This window comes from Vanellus vanellus, assembly GCF_965231255.1.
Source record: "Vanellus vanellus genome assembly, chromosome: 6".
Lineage (NCBI taxonomy): Eukaryota > Metazoa > Chordata > Aves > Charadriiformes > Charadriidae > Vanellus > Vanellus vanellus.
Window position 1 is genome coordinate 1369653 of NC_138911.1, and position 20989 is coordinate 1390641.

At 46.7% G+C, this 20989-nt stretch overlaps 2 protein-coding genes across 2 annotated transcripts; one reads left to right on the top strand and one right to left on the bottom strand.

Moving 5' to 3' along the window:
- Window positions 1-5871: 5871 nt before the first annotated feature.
- On the top strand, window positions 5872-13252 carry LOC309673282 (uncharacterized protein; the record flags this gene model as incomplete). The annotated part of the gene is made up of 5 exons (XM_082485022.1): window positions 5872-5949; window positions 6674-6743; window positions 8010-9048; window positions 11520-11598; window positions 12323-13252. The coding sequence occupies 5 exons, from the start codon at window positions 5872-5874 to the stop codon at window positions 13250-13252; spliced, it is 2196 nt and encodes a 731-aa protein (XP_082341148.1).
- A 1797-nt stretch (window positions 13253-15049) lies between these two features.
- Window positions 15050-15991, bottom strand: LOC309673283 (olfactory receptor 5AP2-like; the record flags this gene model as incomplete). Its single annotated transcript, XM_082485023.1, has 1 exon — window positions 15050-15991. One exon carries the CDS (start codon window positions 15989-15991, stop codon window positions 15050-15052), a length of 942 nt encoding a protein of 313 aa, XP_082341149.1.
- Between the last annotated feature and the right edge of the window lie 4998 nt (window positions 15992-20989).

The window sequence follows — 20989 nt, forward strand, 5'->3', positions numbered from 1 at the left end:
GGTAACTCAGCGTGCCCAGTACTAGCAATGGACACTGGGCTTCTTAACAACAGTTCACCGCAGCAAGGCTCTTCAAGGCTCTTCCTGCAACTTCTTTTAGCTCAACTGTAGCTGTATTTTCAAGTTTATTTGAGAAACTTCTGGGGTGCCTGCAGCCTGCTCAAGGGCCAGAGAGCCGTCATCTGGCGTCTCCTGTGAGTGATGGTGAAATTACCCAGCAGCCGGGGACCTGCTCCCTGCCCTGGCCTTTTGTGCTTGTTTTGGTTATATTATTATTATTAACTGCTTTTGCTTAATTTTGAGCAATTGCGTGATTCCCCCTCTAAAACCGCAAGATACGGGGGAGCCTGGAGCTCGGGCCTGCTGGAGGGCTTTCAGTGCCGGTACAAGCTTGGTCATAAACTTTAACAATTATAGCATAGCTAACCCCATAGACCAATAGGAGAGAAAAAAGCCCTGACCAGGAACAAACATGGGGTAGAAACGTATAGAAGTGACCCTGAGCAGACCCAAGATGGGCATGGATGATGGTCGCACCACAACTGGTGCTACCACAAAGCACACCACCATACCCCCTCAGCAAGGAGCTCAGGGTGCTGCTGGGTCACTGCACCATCCCACCAAGGAAGAAGGACCTCAGCCTGCAGGGGGGTAATTTAACCTCAGGGATGAGGGGCAGGCACTTTAATCAGAGAAACCTGGAGGAGCATTGCTCTCCATCCACCAAGGCCCACACCATTGCCCTTAATACCATCACACGCCGACACGCTGACCCTCCAACTTGTGGGCTTTGGGACCTGGACTAGCTCGGACAAGCAAGGCAGCTGTAGAAGTGGACTTTGTTGTTAACAAGGAAGAAAGTTTCTTTCTTGTTAGCCCCTGCTAATTAGTCTCTCATGGCTTGTTAAGAAGAATGAGGTAAGTTGACTACAAGACTGCTGAGAAGCTTTTGTGGTGATTAGGAAACTTTCTTGGTAAGCCCCAGAAGGTCTTGTTAAGCTGATGACTCCTGGAAGGGTGGTTGGTCCCCAGCGACCCCTTCTTGCTCTGGGAAGGGGAGCAGCATCATTTATGATGAAAACATGGGGAGAGCCTGGGGCTCGGGCCTGCTGGAGGGCCTGCTGGAGGGCTTTCAGTGCCGGTACAAGCTTGGTCATACACTCTCATTAAAGAATGAGAAATCCTTGTCTTCTAACATGGTTCCCTTGGTTCTTGCTGATGGGGTGATTTGTCCCTGCCTGCTTTTGACCCCCTAGCAGAGGGAGCCGGGGAAGTTTGTTGCATTTCTCCTCACCTTTGGACCTCCTCAAGGACACCTCACACCTTGAGCTTCTTGTTGTTAATTGCCTTGGGATAGATTTGCTTTTGTCTTTTTTAATTGTTAAACCGCGAGGCAAGTTGAAGTACACTACGCACATCCTCCACGTCTGACTGGTTTTCATAAATGTGATTTTCCCTCCATTATGAATTTGGGACTGGAGAATAAGCACGGGAATGGGCTCACCTGGCTCTCAGCATCTAAAAATTCATTGTCTAATTGTGAGATAGTCAGCCAGGTCCCCTCTAAAATATGTGGGAATAAAAGGATGTTTTATCCCATCCTAGGACAGATGGTTAAGACAGATGTGGTGCAACAGGAGCAGGTCTGAACATCATCAGGACGGGCACTGTGTACCTGCTATCTATGGCATACGCATTTCAGGAGAGTTTTCTCTGGATTAAATTTATTCTGGTTGGTGGATCTGAACATCTACCAGAGCTCAGACCGCATGAGGTGTCGCCCTCCAGCCCATTTTTCAGTTTGTTTTCATCCAAGAGGAACCCAGCTCCTACAGCCTGACCCCAGCCTGTGATGCCAACGAAAACTCGGTGAGGAGAGAAAGCTGGGAGATCTTCAAACTTAAATTCTTTAAACTGCACCCTTTGTCTGAACAAAACCTAGAAAAATAGGAACACACCTTTATTGATCACAAATGGAGACAAGGAACTCTGACTTGACCACTCAATTTGGTTTATCTAAGTTTGAAGGAGATGAGTCTACTTTGGTCCATCTAATCTCTCCTCCCAACAGTCTTAATAACAACAATAACAATAACAATAACAATAATACGTTTATTGTTTGGGTTGTTTTTTTTCCTTTCAGTTGGATGAAAACTTTATAAAGGAAAAAAGGTATTTTAATAACTAAGAAACCACTTCAATTTTTTTTTGCATGTTTTCTTACAAGTGATGATGGAAACTTTTTGCTTAAGTTGAGGGAAAGGAGCAAGAGGCAGTGAAATTCCCCGGGCCAGGTCTGGGTTTGGTTGCCCTCATGTAGAAATCCGGTGCCGTTTGCTCTGTCCTGAGGTGCCAAGGACATTGGCAAGCGCTTGGCACGTATGCCATGCAGCTTTCAGAAGCGCTGGGCCATTCTGGAGAGACATCTGAAAGCTCAGAGGAAGACCTGTGGGCATCTCTGTGGTGTTAACAGCCTACGTTCAGGCGACTGAACTCAATCCCAGATGCCTCCGTGCTCTTTAACATTGGTTCTTCCAATCTGACCTTCTGTATCCACACTGGCGTGGAGGTTTCACTGGGAAATTAGTCTGGGGCCATGAAAATGATGTTTATGCAGCGCAATACAGCATCGTGAGGAAATAACTGGGACAGCTCAGGAGCAGAGGCACGTTATATTCATGACACGTGGCGCTCCACCTGAGCTACTGGTTTAGGCGTAAGTAAGGAATATTTAATCCAGATAAAGCGCAGGGTGAAGAAGATGATGCTGTAGTACTAGGCTGCGGGCTAGCCACTGCTAAGATCCCATTTTATAGTACAGGTATAAATTATATACGGGGAGAGGCGGGAAGGAGAGGAGTGACGTCTCCTGTCCATCAGGAAGAACTTCAGGATCAGAAGAGCTTATGCTCCTCCCTTGCATTCTTCTGCACCTATTGTGAAAAGCAACAAAAGAAAACACAAACAAGAAAAGATAAGATAGTGTGTGTGTGGTGCTGTGCATGCAGGTATGCGCGCAAGCAGTTCCTACGTATTGAATATATAATGCATTAAATTCTTAATAAATTATATATAGGAAAGAGTGTATGAAAAGACGAGTGAGTATAAACGTGTACGTATGTATACGTGTATCTCGCTCCGTAGGTATTTGCTGACAGCATTCCCTGGCTTTTGTGAATGGGAAATCTCAATCTCAGCGCTGCACTACTCGTACTTCGGGGCTCCTAGATTTGAAGTACATATGGAGAAACCGGAGATACCCGTTGAGGAGAAATGCGTGTAGGTTTGCCATCTGGTACAAACCAACACAGTTTCATTAAATTCACTTTCATGAGTCACACCAGTAAAAGCACTGTCTCATTAAGTTTTCTGTTTTGCATGAGCAAACATTAAATGGTTGGACGCATGCCCTAAAAGTCATCATTACCAATCTATTTTCAGGCACGTTACTGAAAGCCGCAGTCGTTCAGTGTGTGCGTGTGGTTGCACACCTGAGCACAGGCACGCTCGCGTCTACAGAAGCTGGAATTCATCTTGCCCGACATTTTCAGTCTAAAAAGGAATTATTTGAGCTCTTTCATAGCCAACGAAAGTCATGGACTCTTCCACAGGGAGACCAGAACATGAGTTGTGTCCTGCTGCTTCCTTGCAACTTCCCCCGTGCTCCAACCAAGCTTGTGAAGACCCTCTCCAGGTGCCCCTGGTGCCGGCTGCTTCTCTGAGGTGCCACAGTCAGCTTGATGATTTTCTCATCTGGCCTCATCTGTTGATTCTAATGTTTCTCATCAGGTTAACACAAGGGGTGGGCAGAGAGATGAGGAGACAAAGAGTGGAAAAACAAACCCCCTTGAAGAGTCGTCTTGGCTATCCATTGCACCCTATCCCTTGTTGGCCCTTTTTGCCCATGGTCTTGTCCAGCGGGCCCTGGTGGGATCACAAGTTTAGAGATCACGAGAACAAAACCCCGATGATGCTCTCTGTGGGACATCCCCACAGCCCATCTCACAGGGCAGAGCAAACAAGAACGTCCTCGCCTGTACCAGCACCACCCGTGGCCTGTGGCTGGGGATATTTATCCGTCGCTGCCTTCTGCGTTTCCTCAAGGACCTGGTTCCTGAAGTGTGTGGCTCAGCTATTCACTATGGCCTTTGCACCCGACAAAAGGTTGCTGCAGAGTTGTGCATCCCCCAGAGGCCCCCTGAGTTACCCCCTGCACCCCAGACAGAGAATTTTCCGAGCTTTCATGGCCCTCAATGTTACCTGCTCATTATTTCCGTCGCTATAGCCGCAGAACAAAGGTGCCATCTCAAGAACATCCATGTTATTTGCATTTAATTGACTATATCTTTTTACCAGTCCGAATCCAGGAGGCAATAAGAACTCTAGAGCATCCTTCACCTCCCCGTTCCTCAGGCTGTAGATCAGGGGGCTCAGCATGAGGTTCACCAGGGTGTAGACAATAGACACCGCATTTTTCCTGGTCCAGGGAGTAACTGGGAACTCTGCGGTCAATGGGGAGGAGTGGGAACTTTTAGTCAGTATTAAGATAAGTTCTCTAGGATGTTTATTTTGGAGCAAGATGAAATGCTTCCTAGAGTACAAGGTGAAGAACAGTCCAGTGAAGAAGTCCACACCTGTAGATGTCAACGTTCAGCTTACCCATGCTCAGACTCAACAGCTGGTATGCTAAATAAAAGTAGGCAGGTAGCTCTAAATGATCTGGAAAAGCAAAAAACTAATACTACAGCCCCATAATTAGCTTTTCATTTATCAAAAGCATGCTGTTTCCAATTTCATTTTGGCATTTCTCTGGGGAGCGCTGCAGGCTGGGGTGCACAAGGAGAAATCCCGCGCCAAGCCAGGGGTGCGATGACGAGCGCCAGACCGCGCACCGCATCCTACTGCCACTGAACGATTCATTTCACGCCTTATCATTTATTGTATTTTATTTTTTCCCTTTGAGCAATTCAGCCCTCATCAAGTCGGTGTTGTATAGATCCGGGTGGAATGAAATTAAACTTCAAGCGGAGCTTATGAGGGTATTTGGAAGGAGCTGCACGCTGCTGTTAACCCACGCGGACCGGCTGGTTTCCAAACGCGAAAGATCTGCCCCGGCCGAGCGTAGAGTCCGCTCATGAATTTTTCTGGGTGTCTTTTCTCATTCTCAGGACAAATTTGTGGGAGCTGGAGATCAAAACCCACCAGGTGTCTTCGGGAAAGAAGCCACGCAGACCCTCACTACCTTTTCTTTTTTTTTTTTTTTTTTCGGTAGGCTTTGCTTTCTCCCTTCTTTTAAATTAAAACTCATTAGAGGCTTTTTGGCACCGTTGCGCACTTGAGCACAGATTGTGTTTTTATGTATTTCCTGAGTGACTAAGATTCAATGAACAGAATAAGGGTAGCGAGTAAAAACAATAACACAGAGGCAATCTGGCAGACTTCATAATATTTCAAGCTGATGATACTTTTCCTACTTTGGAAACAACTTTAGATACCTGCCAGAAAATGCCACTCTTGCCCCCCTAGACACAAATTCTGCTCAAAAGCTGGGCACCTGGTGGCGTTTAGGTTGTCTTTGGTGAGTTCGCTGTCAGGTAAAGGCAGAATGATTTCAGAAGGGGAAATTACCAGTTGGTCGCATTCAACTGGTCCAAAGTGCTGCCTGTGTCCCAGGGGGGATGCAACGGCTGGAGGGGCTGTAGACAGCCTGCCAAGGGTTTTGGCCCCAAATCTCATTAGGAAAAAACAATATTGAAGAAAAAAGTCCGTCGCGGAAGTTAATAGGAGACCTACTTGTGAGAAAATATGTCAATGTTTTGAAAATAATTGCTGCCTTTCTTTAGATATTCGTATATTTTGCTGGATGAAGGCATGCCTCTTAGCCACGGGGCCATCAACAGCAGTTGTGAAGTGATGGTGGTGGTGAGACGTTATCACCAGGCAGTCCGGGTGGGTGCAGAGTTTGTCTGAGGGGGGGTTTATGACACCTCTGAATTCTCACTGCCAAAAAAACCCCACGCGTATGGGTAGAAAATATCATTCCCGCTAATACTGGCAGGAATAAGCGGTCTCTGAAACGCAGCTCTTGGAGGTTCTGAAAGTGGCAACCTACTCGAAGAAACTAACACGGAGAGACCACCAGCTCTGGAAACCAAATCTCTTGGAGAAAGCAGATAGGAAAGTGTTTCGCGAATCCATACGTCGAGACCACAGTGTTGTAGGTAATACCCGTCACGGCACTCGCACCCAGTGGACACATCTCAGTGAAAATAATTTTGTTTAGGTAAGACTGCAGTTCCGGTACTGATTTGAGTTTGGGAGATTGCCATTGCCTTGCTCTTCTCAGCAACACTCATAGAAAAAGTTAAAAAGAGAAAAGATACAGCAGGAAAAAACTTAGTGGGGGGACAATTAGTGTCTTATAGAAGCCAGAAAAGGCGAAGATCAACATTTGGGGTGGGGTTTGGAGCAAGAGGGTGCTAAGAAGGGGAGATCATGATGGCAGAAATGGTTGCAAGAAATATGTTTGCGTTGCCGAAATCCAGCTTAGGTGGCACTAGGAGACACACCTGAGAAAGTTAGATATTAACCAGGGGTGACCGCGGAAAAAAGTTGGGATTTGCGTTTGGTGCATCATGTAGATGTTTGCTTTTCATCCACTCCCTCTCCTCAGCACGGGAGCGAGGGGAAGACATCTTCTTCAATCCAGATATGCAAAAGCAAATTGTTCCTGGGCTTCATTAGTGAGCCTGGAGAGGAAGAAATTGATATTCCGGGTGGATTTTGCTTGTTGTCAAGCTTCTTTTCTCCATGGACTGAAATGACTCCACGGTCACAAAAATGAGTACATATACCACTAGAAAATACGGAGAGGGCTTGTCTGCTCTCTAGAAGGTGCAGCAACAAGTCCTCCGTGGTGCAGCTCTTAAGGAAAGAGTTCTAAGAAGCACTCTCAACAATTGTTTGAAGATGAATTATGGCCCCAGACATATTGTCTGGAGGAACAGCCAAACTCATCCCAGTCGCTGAAGGAGCTGCACTGAAGATGTGAGTTTTGTTGGAGAAGTCATGTCCAAGGTGAGGACATCTTCCGTTCTGGCCAGTCTTCAGCCCTGAACCTGCTCTGGAGTGGTGGGACATGAAGGGACATTGTGGGGCTAACGTAAGCATCCCTTCTGTTTTATCTGATGGACTTGAAGGTGGTGAGATAGAGGAAAGAAAGGACCAGAGGTGTAAGATATCTCGTTCATAGCAACTAGAGTGAGAAGAGCAGAAGGAATCCTACATGGGAGGAGCACTCTTCTGCTTTAGATGATGTGAAACAAGGAGACGTGTTTGTTTTTTTCATAGGTGCCACTGTAATGGCACGGGATGGCCCTGGTGGCCAAGGCAAGAGGGTGCCCAATACTGACAGCATGGGCTGTGTTATCTCCTCTCCCTGCCCCGCTCAGCTCCTCCTGTGCTCGCTTGTATGGCCTCGGCTCTACATCCAAGCTAGTTTCCCCATCGCCACTGCAAATTTCCTTTCCTATGGGGTTGTCAAGGCTGTGTATGCTTGAAAACCGCGTCTTCGTGTCAGTTTTGAAAGAGAAATGCACACTTTTGCTCTGGTTTGTTTCACAAAATCAACAAGAAAAGTAATTCTGCAGTTTCTGCAAGTCAAATTGCTCCACGCTGTTTTATTTTTAAAAATACGCTTATTTTCAAAATGTACCTGTCGTTTACTAAGGAAAAAGCAAAATGCATTAAATAGCTTAATTTTTATTTGAAAAGGTTATTACTGAGAAACACACAGTGTGTTGGTCATCCTCCTCTGTTAAATTTCCCCAGGAAGGCGCAGATAGGAAACTCCGTAGGAGATGTGGTGCTGAGGGAAACCCAGGGCATCCTCACGGTTCAGCTTGACAAGTAAGTTTTGGATTCAGGATCCTTTCGAAGCTGCTGGACGGAGGCTCGGCTCTTCCAAGAGTGGTCCAGAGTCCAGCTGACGTTTCATGGCCCTCTGGTAGGAAGTGCTCTGCCTCCTTTTGGTGACACCGAGGAAGCCAAGGGTCCTGCTGAGCTGCCCAAAGCCTTGTCTGTCACTTCACTTATCTCCCACGGGTTGAACGCGTTGCAGAGAATGTCACCTGTCAATCACACTGATGTGCACCAGTTCGTTCTCTTGGGGCTGACCACCCGCCCGGATCTCCAGGTCCCCCTTTTCTTGGCTTTCCTGGCCATGTACATGATCTCCCTCTTGGGGAACTTTGGGATAATTATATTAATCAGGACCGATCTTCACCTTCACACCCCCATGTACTATTTCCTTGGCCACCTGGCTTTTGTCGATGTCTGCTATTCCTCCGTCATCCTCCCCAAAATGTTGGTCCAGATCTTGACGGAGGAGAAAACCATCGGCTTCTCCGGGTGTGCAACCCAGTTGTGCTGCTTCATTGTTTTTGGGGTCACCGAGTGCCTCCTGCTGGCTGTGATGGCCTACGACAGGTACGTGGCCATCTGCAAACCCCTCCTGTACCCCACCATCATGGATGGATGGACCTGCCGGTGGCTTGTCACTGGTTCCTACGCCGTCGGCGTCTTGCACGCGGTGACACACACCGCTTTCATCTTTACTTTCTCCTTCTGCCGCTCCAATGTTATCAACCACTACTTCTGCGACATTGCCCCGCTCTTAGCTCTCTCCTGCTCCGACACCCACACCTACGAGGTGGTCGTCCTTGCTCTCGTCAGCATAAACTGCCTCAGCACCATGACTGTCATCTTTGTCTCCTATACCTATGTCCTCCCCGCTGTCCTGAGGATCCGCTCTCCGGAGGGCAGGAGAAAAGCCTTCTCCACCTGTGCCTCCCACCTGACGGTCGTCACCATGTTTTACGGGGCAATCTTGTTCATGTACCTGCGCCCCAGCTCCACCTATGCGTTGGATGAGAACAAGAGGGCCACTCTGCTTTACACCATCATGACCCCCACGCTGAACCCCTTGGTCTACAGCCTGAGGAACAGGGAGGTGAAGGCTGCCCTGAGAAGAGCGGTTGGGAGAAGGCGGTGAGTGAAGGAAGCTGGTGACCAGGAGAGAATTTCCTCATTATTGAGTGGGACTCAAAATTGCACAGAAGCCTGTATGAAAGCATCTTGAGGGTAATTTCTTTGTCATTTATTTCCCTTAATTACAGGGAGAAGTCAGGTGACTGACACAGATTAGACTTGTAACTTCTGCAGAGCTGAAGTTGGGCGAGATGAAGCCCAACCTCACGCACCATCAGTGGTCAAAGAACAGCGAGCAGCCTCTCCACGCGGCTTGATTCATCCTGTTCATCTCATTTCTCTGTTCAACGGCTTCAAAGAAAGCCTGGATGGCGCTGGACACGGGTTTCCCGACTGCTCAGGGTCAGAGCAGAACCCACAAGAGTCGGAAACCCTTTTTCTATGGAGGGTCTCTCTGAAACCCAGTGCTTACAGGGCTGGGTGGGAATGGGGGAGACCTGCGGGACTACAGGACATCGTATACTCAGTTAATGACTCAGTCATACAGTTCTTCGCTGCAGTGTCTCAAGCCATTGCCTGCGGCTTGGCACTCGAATAAGGTTTTTTCACCAGAAACTTGCTTCCTGCAAGTGAAGTTGCAGGTTGGGTTCGTGGCGTTTGGTCCTTCCAGAGGTCACAGTGAGCGTCGGTGCTAATTTTCCTGGAAAAATGAGGCAATTTGAACCTTGCCTTTGCTGTGCCTAAAGCCGCTTCTCAGACGGTGTGCAAATATAAATAGCTTAATCACGCGTTGGGTCAATAATAGCTGTTTCGCCATTTATTGACTCATTAATGCTGTATTTCGCAGCCCTTTTAAGCCTATTATGAAACAGACTTTCTGTAGAAGACACCAAGAAGTTACGGAAAGGGGATTGATCCCGATAGCCCGAAGGTCTCTCTGTCATGGTGTTAAGAAACAGACAACTTCAGGTAAAAAATAGAAGTAAACAACTTCATAGTTGGGATAAACAATGTTCTTGGTCAGGTACATTTTTCACCCAGTCGATATCTCCTCACGCCCCCGAGAAACAGACACCTCTCTGTGTAATTCCCGTTGGTGCAAGACCCGTCTCTACATGGATCCCACCCAAGAAACGCCTCTCTGTCCCCCAGCGATGGGGAACCGTGTGCTCGGATGCGTTTTGTGGATAGCTAGGATTATGGGATAGCTCCACGAGGTCTGTCCGAGCCTTTGTGAGCCGCTCTAAGACTGGTATTTTATTTTACTTTATTTTATTTTATTTTATTTTATTTTATTTTATTTTATTTTATTTTATTTTATTTTATTTTATTTTATTTTATTTTAATTTTATTTTATTTTACTTTCTTTTACTTTCTTTTATTTCATTTTATTTTACTTTATTTTATTTTACTTTATTTTACTTTATTTTATTTCATTTTATTTTACTTTATTTTACTTTATTTTATTTTATTTTGGTTTATTTTATTTCATTTCATTTCATTTCATTTCATTGCATTGCATTTCATTTCGTTGCATTTCATTGCATTGCATTTTTATATTCCTCTGTCATACGTATACATATATGCATAGAGAGATTGTACGTGTGTATATATATATATATATATATATATATATGTTTGACAAAGGAATATAAACCTAATTGCATTTCTCCCAAAGGAAGTTTTCCGACACGCTTCGCAACAGAAGCACCTCAGAAGTCTCAGTGGATTAGAGACGAGAACTAAAAAGCAATTAAACCTGTCGGGCTGGACAGACCGAACGTATGACTGTCCTCACAATCTGTCACGAGTTAATGCGAAGCAAGGCAGAAGTAAGAAGCAAGAGCTCAACCGGTAAAGAAAAAAGGACACCTGGATTTGTTTTACAGCTGAAACTTTAAGGTGATACGTAAATTTACCCTCCTTCAGAGGTGAGCTCTGTCAAGAAGAATTCTGTCGATCTCGGCTTTACCTTTATGAGCCAAACCAAGACGAGCTATTCTCTTCCCGTAAGAGCGACAGAACGAGAGGAGAAGGGAAATCACAGGGCACGCGACATTTTTGGAAGGTTATATTACCATTTATATTTTTAAATGCTTTTTTGAAGGTTATAGCAGCAGTTAGCGGATAAAAGACCGGCTGGCGTACGTCTCTGTCTCTGCAACGCCGGGGAGTGCCATCTTGAGCAATTTTTGCCATTCTACAGGTTTTCCTGCCGTGTTTTTGACCCCTGTAGCTGCGCCAACGCATGGCTGAGGTTTCTGAGGTCCAGCCAAGCCCCGTGCACTTCTCCCGCCTCGCTACACGGTTTATTCGATTTTCCGGTAGGAATTTATCTTCTTGAAAGAATGAGCCGGGCTCATCAGGTTTTCCTGATGGGAAAGCTGTACTCGTTCCACTGAAGAGATTTAGTCGCGGCGGCAGGAGCCTTCCGAGCAGCCACCGTATTTTCCACCATCTTCCCCTAAAAGTGGGTCGGTTTACCCAACAATTTTCTTGGGTCGTTTTAAATACATATATTTCCGTTACAGCGTCTACTTCTGTGCCGCCGTGGAGGGCTGCTCCGTACTTCTCACCCATTTCTACGATAAAAAGTCAGGACGCGTCGATGTATTCCCATATCTTTAAACCCCCTAAGTATGAATTTTAGAACGGGGGGGGGGGGGGCGTCGAGGAAGAGGTTACAAAGGCAAAGACGTGTCGCACCGTCTTTGTTTTTTAACGGTTTCTTTTCTCCCACATGGTGGCAACGCACTTTTTCCATACACAAAAGCATAACCCCAAACGAGCGAAAGAAACGAGGAGTTTAAGAGTAAGGGTTGTTTTTTTTTTTTTTTTTCAGTTTTTTCTCTCTGCAGCAATGCAAGCAAAATGATCTTCAAAGCAACCTCCTCTGGGAAGGCTTCCTGAAATTTGAAAGTTTATATTCTAGTTCGTATCCTGTGGAGTCTATTTTCATTATTAATATAACTAATTTGTTATAGGGATCACTGAGCCCTTTCGTTTACTCTTTTTTTTTGGTTAGAACCTGGCAGGGTTACACTGAAATGCGATATATACTATGAGTGTACAATAAATAAAAATACGTACGTGTCAGAATGAGTAAAAAATTGAACACTTGGCAGAGTAACTGATACCGAAATAAAATTTCCACCGTCTGGCCAAATTGTTTTTTGACCAATGTTGATTTAAAATTAAACACATCACTGCTAACGAGAGGGTTAGCCAGTACAGGCACTGGGCATTGTTGGTCTTTTTAGGTGCTGAGTGTCCCCATTAATTTATTCTTTTTATTCCGGCTCTGTGAACATAAATTACAGTGCTTTTGGAGAAGATGGCCGAGGAAAATCAAACCGAGCAAGTTACGGAGTTGACTCTGGCAGGACTGACAGACGACCCACAACTACAAGCGCCTTTGTTCGTCCTGTTCCTCCTCATTTACTTCGTCACTCTGGCGGGGAACCTGGGCATGGTCGTGCTGATCAGGAGCAGCAGTCAACTTCAATCACCCATGTACTTTTTCCTTAGCAGTTTATCTCTCCTAGATGCTTGCTACTCATCGGTGGTGGCGCCGAGGACACTAATGAACCTTCTGATGGAGAAGAAAACAATCTCTCTGGCTGGTTGCGCCACCCAACTTTTTTTTTTCATAGGTTTTGGGACCACCGAGTGCTTCCTTCTGGCTGCGATGGCGTACGACCGCTACGCGGCCATCTGCAACCCTTTGCTTTACCCATCCATCATGTCTCAGAGGGTCTGCATCCTGCTGGTCGCTGGTTCTTATGTGCTTGGCCTGCTGCACTCTTTGGTGCACACAGACGCCACCTTCAGCCTGCCTTTCTGCCGGCCAGCCGAGGTCAACAATTTCTACTGTGAACTCATGCCTGTTCTGGCGCTCTCCTGCTCTGACACCCACGTCAACAGGCGTCTGGTATTCGGCCTCGGGGGACTGGTGGAGATGGTGACCATCTTGGCGGTCCTGGTCTCCTACGCCTTCATCCTCTCTGCCGTCTCAAAGATCAGCTCTGCTAAGGGCCGGTACAAAGCCTTCTCCACTTGCACTTCTCACCTGGCTGGAGTCACCATCTTCCACGGGTCTATCCTCGCCCTGAACTTCCGACCAAGGCCCAGCGACATCCTGAGCACGGACAAGACCTTTTCTGTCTTTTACTCACTGGTGGTGCCCATGCTGAACCCCCTGATCTACAGCCTCAGGAACAGGGAGGTGAAGAACGCCCTGAGGGAGTTTGTCAGGTGGAAGTAGCTTTGGCACGATGTTTATCTGCTGGGTTTGTGAGAAAGGACGCCACAACTTCACCTGACACCAGGGGTTTTTGTTTCCCCACCCTATTACTTGGGCTTCCAGATTTGTTTTGGAAACTTTTCCAAGTCTTGCTTTCTTTCTACTCCTGGCTTGTGCCTCTCACCAGACACCATAGACAGTCTGATTTATCTTCTGTATTTTATCGCATGTAGCTTCCCCCCCTCCCCCCCTTGTTTTTTTCGGGTGAACACCAGACGTTAGCTCTGGGCTTCTTGGTAGCCCTGTCAAAATGCTCTTCCGCAGCCAGCAGCATCTCCCAGTTTACAGCTTAAATCCTGCCTTATGACCTCTTTTATTCTCAAGGTCTCGCTCCCTTATTGTTAAAAGGCGATGAATCTTTCCTGTACAAACTCCTCTTGCCCCAGGTGCTCTCCAGTTCCTGTCACTCCCAAATCCAAAGGTCTGCTGGCCGCCTGGGCATCACACATGGCATTGGCAGCGTTTCAGAGCGTGCCATCAAGGAGGTCCTCCTCTTCCGTCTCCTGCTGAGCAGCCGAGCACAGACCTCCGGCACATGCCTCCTACCCTTCCCTGTGCCAGGGAACCCAGCAGGACCATGAGCCCTGCTGCTGGTCCTGCTTGCCCAGTGGCCCCCCAACCACTGCCCTTCCCAGTGGGCACCTGCCCATGCTGCCCTCTGCAAACACCCAGCAGCTGAGCTACCATCTGAGTCTTGAGCTCCACATGAGCTTGTTTTCAAAAGCATTTCCTCCTTTAGATTAGACATTAGGAAGAATTTTTTTGCAATGAAGGTGGTGAGACACTGGCCCAGGTTGCCCAGAGAGGTGGTAGGTGCCCCATCCCTGGAAAAAGTCAAGTTCAGGTTGGATGGGGCTCTGAGAAACCTAATCCAGTTGAAGATGTCCCGGCTCATGGCAGCAAGGTCGGACTAGATGGACTTTAAAGGTCCCTTCCGACCTGAACTATTCTATGATTCTTTAGTTTTGCCATGGACTGGATTTAGAGCCTCCTCTTAACCTCCTTTGACCTTACCATGCTGGCCAGTAACAAGCACAGAGAGAGGAAAGCAGCAAGCCAACCTCTTGGAGATGGTCATGCCAACAATTTCAGATCCCCATCTTCGGACTGTCTCCATCAGTGACAGGGGATGCCAAAACCAGCTGGTAATAGGAGCAAGGAGATATTCACGAATCTCTTATTTTATCCAAGACCTAATGACCAAGTACGTTAGACTCAATTCCCTCGTCTGCTTGATGGTGAATCCCACCTTATATCTCAAGGTTTCCCAGTTCACACAGCCTGTGTCCCTGCCCTATGTTGGTGTGTTGCAATCCTAAGGCACAATATTGATGCTATCGATCATCAAGCGTCACAACAGCAGAGAAAAAAGTTCTGTGGACCATTCTGTGTTTCTATGACCGTGGAGGATTGAGTTGATTGGGTTGATTTGGTTTCAGTGTCAGCTGAGTCCCTGTAGTACTCTGTGCCCGTTCAATCGACCGGTTCAGAATTAAAGTGCAGTATTTCAAATTTAAACCCCACAAATTTACACCATGCCCCCCCCCCCCCCCCCCCCCCCCAGTTATATCTTACAATTATAGAAAGAAAATACAGCACAGTGTGTCCCACAGTCTTCCCCCACCATTGCATCGGCACAAGACTGGGAAAGAAAATACTGATCTTTGGGAAGGTAAAATAAAAATGTAAACTTTATTATAAGCTCTGCCTCCTTGAGATCTACTTGGTTCTTACAGTTTCAGACCCTCCCTCCCCGTGTCAATGAAGACGAAGGCAGAGACCTCTCTTCATATGTTTCATCAAAGCCTTCTTCACGTCTCTGTTCCTCAGGCTGTAGATGAAGGGATTCAGCAGGGGGGTCACCAGCGTGTAAAACACAGTGGCCACCTTGTCTAGGCCGTTGTGGCTGGTGCTGGGCTGCAGGTATGTGAAAAACCCTGTCCCATAGAACAAGGAGATGACCATCAGGTGGGAGGCGCACGTGTTGAAGGCTTTGGACCTGTTCTGCGCCGAGCGCGTCCTCAGGACGGCGGCGAGGATGTACAGGTACGAGACCAAGATGACTCCGCTGGTGCTAATCCCGTTTAGGCTAACGAAGGCAAAGATGACCTTCTCCCTGAGAACCCTGTCAGAGCAGGAGAGCTTCAGCAAGGGGCCGATGTCGCAGAAGAAATGGTCGATGACGTTGGAATTGCAGAAAGACCCCCCAAAGGTGCAGCCGGTGTATATCGCTGCATAAAGAAAGCCGAGGGTGTAGGAAGCTGAGACCAGCCAGATGCAGACCGCCTTGGGCAACATGACCACGTAGCGCAGCGGGCTGCAGACAGCAGCGTAGCGGTCGTATGCCATCACAGCCAAAAGGTAGCACTCAACAATGCCGAAGAAAACGAAGCTGTAGAGTTGTGCCACGCAGCCGGTAAAGGAAATGTCTTTGTTCCTCGAGATGAAGGACACCAGCATGTTGGGCATGATGACCGTGGAGTAACAAGTGTCAGCAAAGGACAAATGGTGGAGGAAGAAGTACATGGGGGTGTGCAAGTGCGGGTCGGTCCTAACCAGGATCATCATGCCAACGTTCCCCAAGAGGGTGAACACGTAAACGAGTAGAAACACCCCAAAGAGCAGGAGTTGAACGTCTGGGCTCTCAGCAAGTCCCAGGAGGACAAATTTACTAACTGTGCAGTTAGATCTCACAAACATCTTCTTCCCTTACTCGTACTTGCGACAAAAAGAGGGTATCAAAAAATAAAAGAAGAAAAAATAGAACCTCTCCTCCCTACACTCACCTAGTTTAAGTGGTTCCTTTGACAAATAAATATTTACTGATTACACTGAGTTTTCTATTGGGAAAAAAAAAAGCAGCTGTGGCTAAATCAAGTATTCCTATGCAAAATACTGACTCTATTAAATAACGTTTCACCTCCAGTGCAAACAAACTGTGTACCATTAGAGCTATGGATATCTGTCTGTATGTCTATATGTCACCCACAACACAGCTGTGGCTTTTGTAAGATAATGCCGTTACATCCCCCGGTGCCGTACTAAAAAAAATCAGACCTGAATACCTTTTCACTGCAAGTATTTAAAAAGACATTATAGAAAACATAAGTTTGACAAATGTTTGAGGATGGTAAATATTCATCCAAACAGCTGTTTTTTTTTCAAAATTATATTCCAATTAGCCTTTCCGTGGGATTTTCCGCGAAGCTCTGATAACGCTATAAATAATGTCTGAATCAAAAAAAAAAAAATAAAAATGCTGTGCTTGAGAAACACAAAGCATTTACACCCTGTTGCTCATGTTAATGCAATACTTGTTTTACAGGAAAAAAAAGACGCCGATCTCACCCGTGATAGGCGCTGCTCTGAGGTATCCGTCCTCTCCGTTACCTAAGGAATAAAGCTCGCGAAGGTATACAAAGCTCAGTAACGCAGACGTTACCTGCTGAGGCAAAAAGGGAAGAAAAACATCAAAATGAGAAACCCGAGTTTCACTCCGAGCAGTCACCGGTTCAAACGACCACATTTTTGCATGTTGTGCTATATTTCCTAAACCCAAACTGTATGTTTTTTGCTTTGCAGTTGACGTACTTAGGAAAGAACAGGGAGTGAGGTGAGACAATCCAAAGGTCAATTTTTTTCTTACGCTCGGATACTTAAAACTACGGGTTTACTCTGGCACGGGTGTTTCCAGATTTAAGGAAAGGATCAGATCTTTATTCCCTTTCAGTCCGAAAGAAATCTGTTTCAGAAGACACCTCGGAGGAACCTCGTAGGAGCGCACCTAAACCTGGAGAAGGGAAAGTCCCGGTCCCAGTGAAATCACAGATCGCTCGACATTAACGACCTCCAGACACTTTCCCCTTGGCTTTTAATTATTATCCCAGTCTTCAAATCACGTTTAGAGAATTATTATTTATCATTTGCAGCGGAAAAAAGTCATGTCGGGAAATTCATGATTTATACCTTTTATGAGCTGCCGCACGCTGAAGCGCCCTAAAACCGCAGGCGTTAAGTTAAGACGCTTATTTGGAAACTGAGTGAATTTTAAAATGTGCTGATTCCAAAGGCTGTTCTGTTAACAGCTATTTGCTGCTGACAATGCGAAATGTGGCGTCTCTTTATGACAAAATAAGACTCGTCCTTATTTAACACTTACATAAATCAGTTCATCTTGCTTTAAGCCCCCTAAGTAAAAGAAAAGCAATTTGCACGGGACGCTGCTCCCTCTTACGATGAAGAAAACCTCCTTGGGTAAGGCTGTTTTCCGACAGAGCCCAAAAAAAGAGGACCCGAGGAGACCAAGAAGAAAGCCCACTGCCTAAACACAGGGGTGGTTCTGCTTTGTCTTGGCTCCTCCTGCGCCTTCGCCGCTACGGAGCGATGGGAGCCGAGGGTTTATCCCGACTGCGGAGCAGAATATCTACGTGTCCGCTTAACCTCTGTCACCTGCCCGATGGGGAGAGAGACGTGCTCCTGCCCAGACTCCAATAGCTTGTGGGTGACGGGGTTGTAAATATGGTCCCTCCTGCTCTCCTGGGAGAAAGCCCTCAGGGCTCCTCATGGAAGGGTTTACCAGAAGGAAAAAAAAAAAAAAAAAAAGAAAAAAGAAGAGAAAAAAAAAAGAAAAGAAAAAATAAAGGAGGTGACATGCAATTCTGAAAGCCATTGTGCTGCTTCCACATCGCATGGATGAGCCATTGCTGAGCGTGGGTACCCAGGGGCGGTGGTGACCATGCTTCTGAGATACTTGTGGACAGCGCGAAGGTTTCGGTCTGACCTCGCCCACAGAATGAAAATGGGTTTAGAGACGTTTCAGGTCCTTCAGAGGACCCCCAAACGGTTCATAAAGCACAACTGACTCTGTCTCTGGAGCTGCCGATGTCCCTCTGTGGACACTAGAGAGCCCAGTTTTCTAGCAAGTGTGGGATTATCCACATTTAGGTACCTGTGGCACAGATGTCCACACCTGAGCGGGTGACTCAGGGCTTCCACTATATTCAATGGTGAGAAATGGGCATTTTCAGACAGTGGTTAATCTCTCCCAGAGTGAACTAATTGGCCTTAACGGCCCTGACCAGCCTCACCTGGGGCCTCCACCCCCAGCCTCTGCCCATTTGCTCATCAGCTCTATTTAAGCTCAGCCCAGGAAGCATGTTCCTCTCTTGGGGTGTGCTGGAGGAGTGCTGGTTTCCAGTTTAGCAGTAGGTGTTCACGCCGATGGGCTGCTTTGATCCGCACCTTTGCTTGATGGTGGACCTGCCTAGCAATTGCTGGAATGACCCTGACCAGGGGATTGACTTGGCTTGACCTTGGATCTGCCTCATTGTCACCAGCTTGCCTGACAGTTTGGAGTCTTGGCTGAGTTTGGCCCAGGTCTCTGGGTCTACTCTGCTCGCCTTGCTCAGGTACGGTGGGATGGTCACCTGCACACCGTGGTGTCCTCCTTGGTTCTATTTAAAGAGGACAAACCCCTGTGGCACTCCCTGGCCTCCAGGCAGAGTACAACCCACCACCCATCACCCTCTGAACCCAACAGCCCAGCCCGTGCTTGTTCCTCTGCCTGTCTCTCCCCATCCAGACCCTGTCCCTACACAGGTACCAGGGGAGACAGTATTCTGCGTGAGGGAAGTATAGTAATCAATTTAACATCATATTCAAGTGTTATTCTCTGGTCATTAATACCTCTGCCACTTCCTAATTTGATATTAGAATTATGGTCTTCAGTAGGTTGGCAACACTTTGCTTTGGAAACGGGTGGTGTATCCTTTATGATTTTTAAGACTTTGTGAAGATCGGTAAATCTTTCTGGCTTGCGCGTTTCCATAGCTACAAGGTGCTGAGATGCTGTCTCTAGGAGAGATGCTGCTCCTCACTAACCTCACAGCAGTTTCTGATCTGGGCATATTCTGGCTCCCAGAAGACAACCCATCTCAAGGGCTGAGGAGGTAATATCTCTGGACCTCTAACTCTTGAAATCACTAAGGGAACTTTCCAATTATATCTGCAGGGCAGAAAGAGCAAGAGTGATTGGCATGGGGTGACGTGCCCAAGGAGGCTGTTGGCGGCTTATCCCAACCGTGTCAGGTGGAAAACAATAAATAGTGAAGAAAAGAGCCTCTGGGAGACACAGCCGTACGTGGACACCCAGCACCATGTAGAATTAAAAGTCGGGAGAAGAGGAGGCTCAGAATAAATTTGCTTCCTGTTTTATAAACCAAGCTAGAAGGTGGAAAACCAATTTTTTTCCTGAAGTCCATGATGATTCTGTACAACACGGTCATGCAGACAGGTGAGAAAGATCTGATTAGGGGCAATGCCGAAGAACTCTAGCACTGATTGTCACACGAGCAAAAAATTGCTGTTTCTCTTTGAAAACATAACCCTTGCCAGTAGGCAAGGATATACCGGGACAAATATATATGTGTATGGAAAAAAATCTTTAGTATACCTTATGTGCTTACCTTCTCCCCAGCACCAATCCTTTTTGGAGACCTATTAATAATTTTATCCTATTTGAGATGAGCACGCACGCTTTCAAGCAGATTTAATGGGATATTGTTTAATTTTCTCTGTTGTTATTTTTCCAGTTTTTCCTCCGAAATAAAAAGGTGTGGATCCTGCCTGTCTTTTGAATGATCTCCTTGGAGGGACTAATAAGAGGTGGGCACAAAAGCAGTTGGGACTGAAAAAGGCTGGATCTCTTATGGGAAACCAGAAGAGGCGGCATCTCAGGTGGATGGCGGTGGAATGGGTGGCAAAGAGGAGCCCGGGGCAGGGAGAGCCTTCGGGGTTGAGCGGAGGACTGGGCAAGGGAATAAACCAGAAATTGAAGCCCACTCCAGCCTGGTATGAGGGCAGACTGAGGCTTTCTTGTAGAGAAAAGGGGAACTACGCTTAAACTGCTCTCAAATGTCGGGGTTTGAGACATGGTAAAATTGCCTTTTAGGAAAAAAATTGTAACATAACTTTCTAACCCTAATTTGGCATCTTAATCAGTTGCTGAAAGTACTTGGGAAGTTACTGTTTGCTTAAAATGTAAGTTAAACGATAGAAATAAAGGGCAAAGCACAGTTTTTAGCAAGTCACCAGCTAAGCTGGAAGATTTCGGGAATAGAAAAACGCGTGTCTACGCCCTTCTGTCCATGTATTTATTCTCAGGAGGGGAGAGCAGTTATTCAAACGCAGTTTATCCCCCGAAGTAGCCACTAACTTTGTCAGCCATCACTTATTAAAAAAACCAACCAAACAAAACCCACTCTATTTTTGTTTCTGAGCACTTAGGAATAAGAAGCCCTGAGCAACAAATTGAAACCCCGCGCTAGCTGGGATAACAAAAAGAGTCTCCGGGACATCGTCAACCTGAAAATCAGAGTGGATGTTAATATTCCTCCAGCTTGTCTATTATCGGGACAAACGCTAACGAATGTGGGCTGCTCTTCCCTTAATGCGCCAAAACCTGCAGAGAGATGGAAGCGATGCACATGGTGAAGACCATGGTGATGTCCAAGGGGAAAAAAACCAACCTTGCTTTGGTTGGATTTCTACTTCTTTCCGTGAAATCAGAACGTGAAGGTAGGAGACAAGCTTGGTTTGGGATGGCAGATGTAGGTCCCTGCGTGGCCAACTGAGCATCCTGCCAGGGTTCCTGGCAGTGTTTCATTAGGAGACACCCTCGTTATCTACAGAGGATGGGAT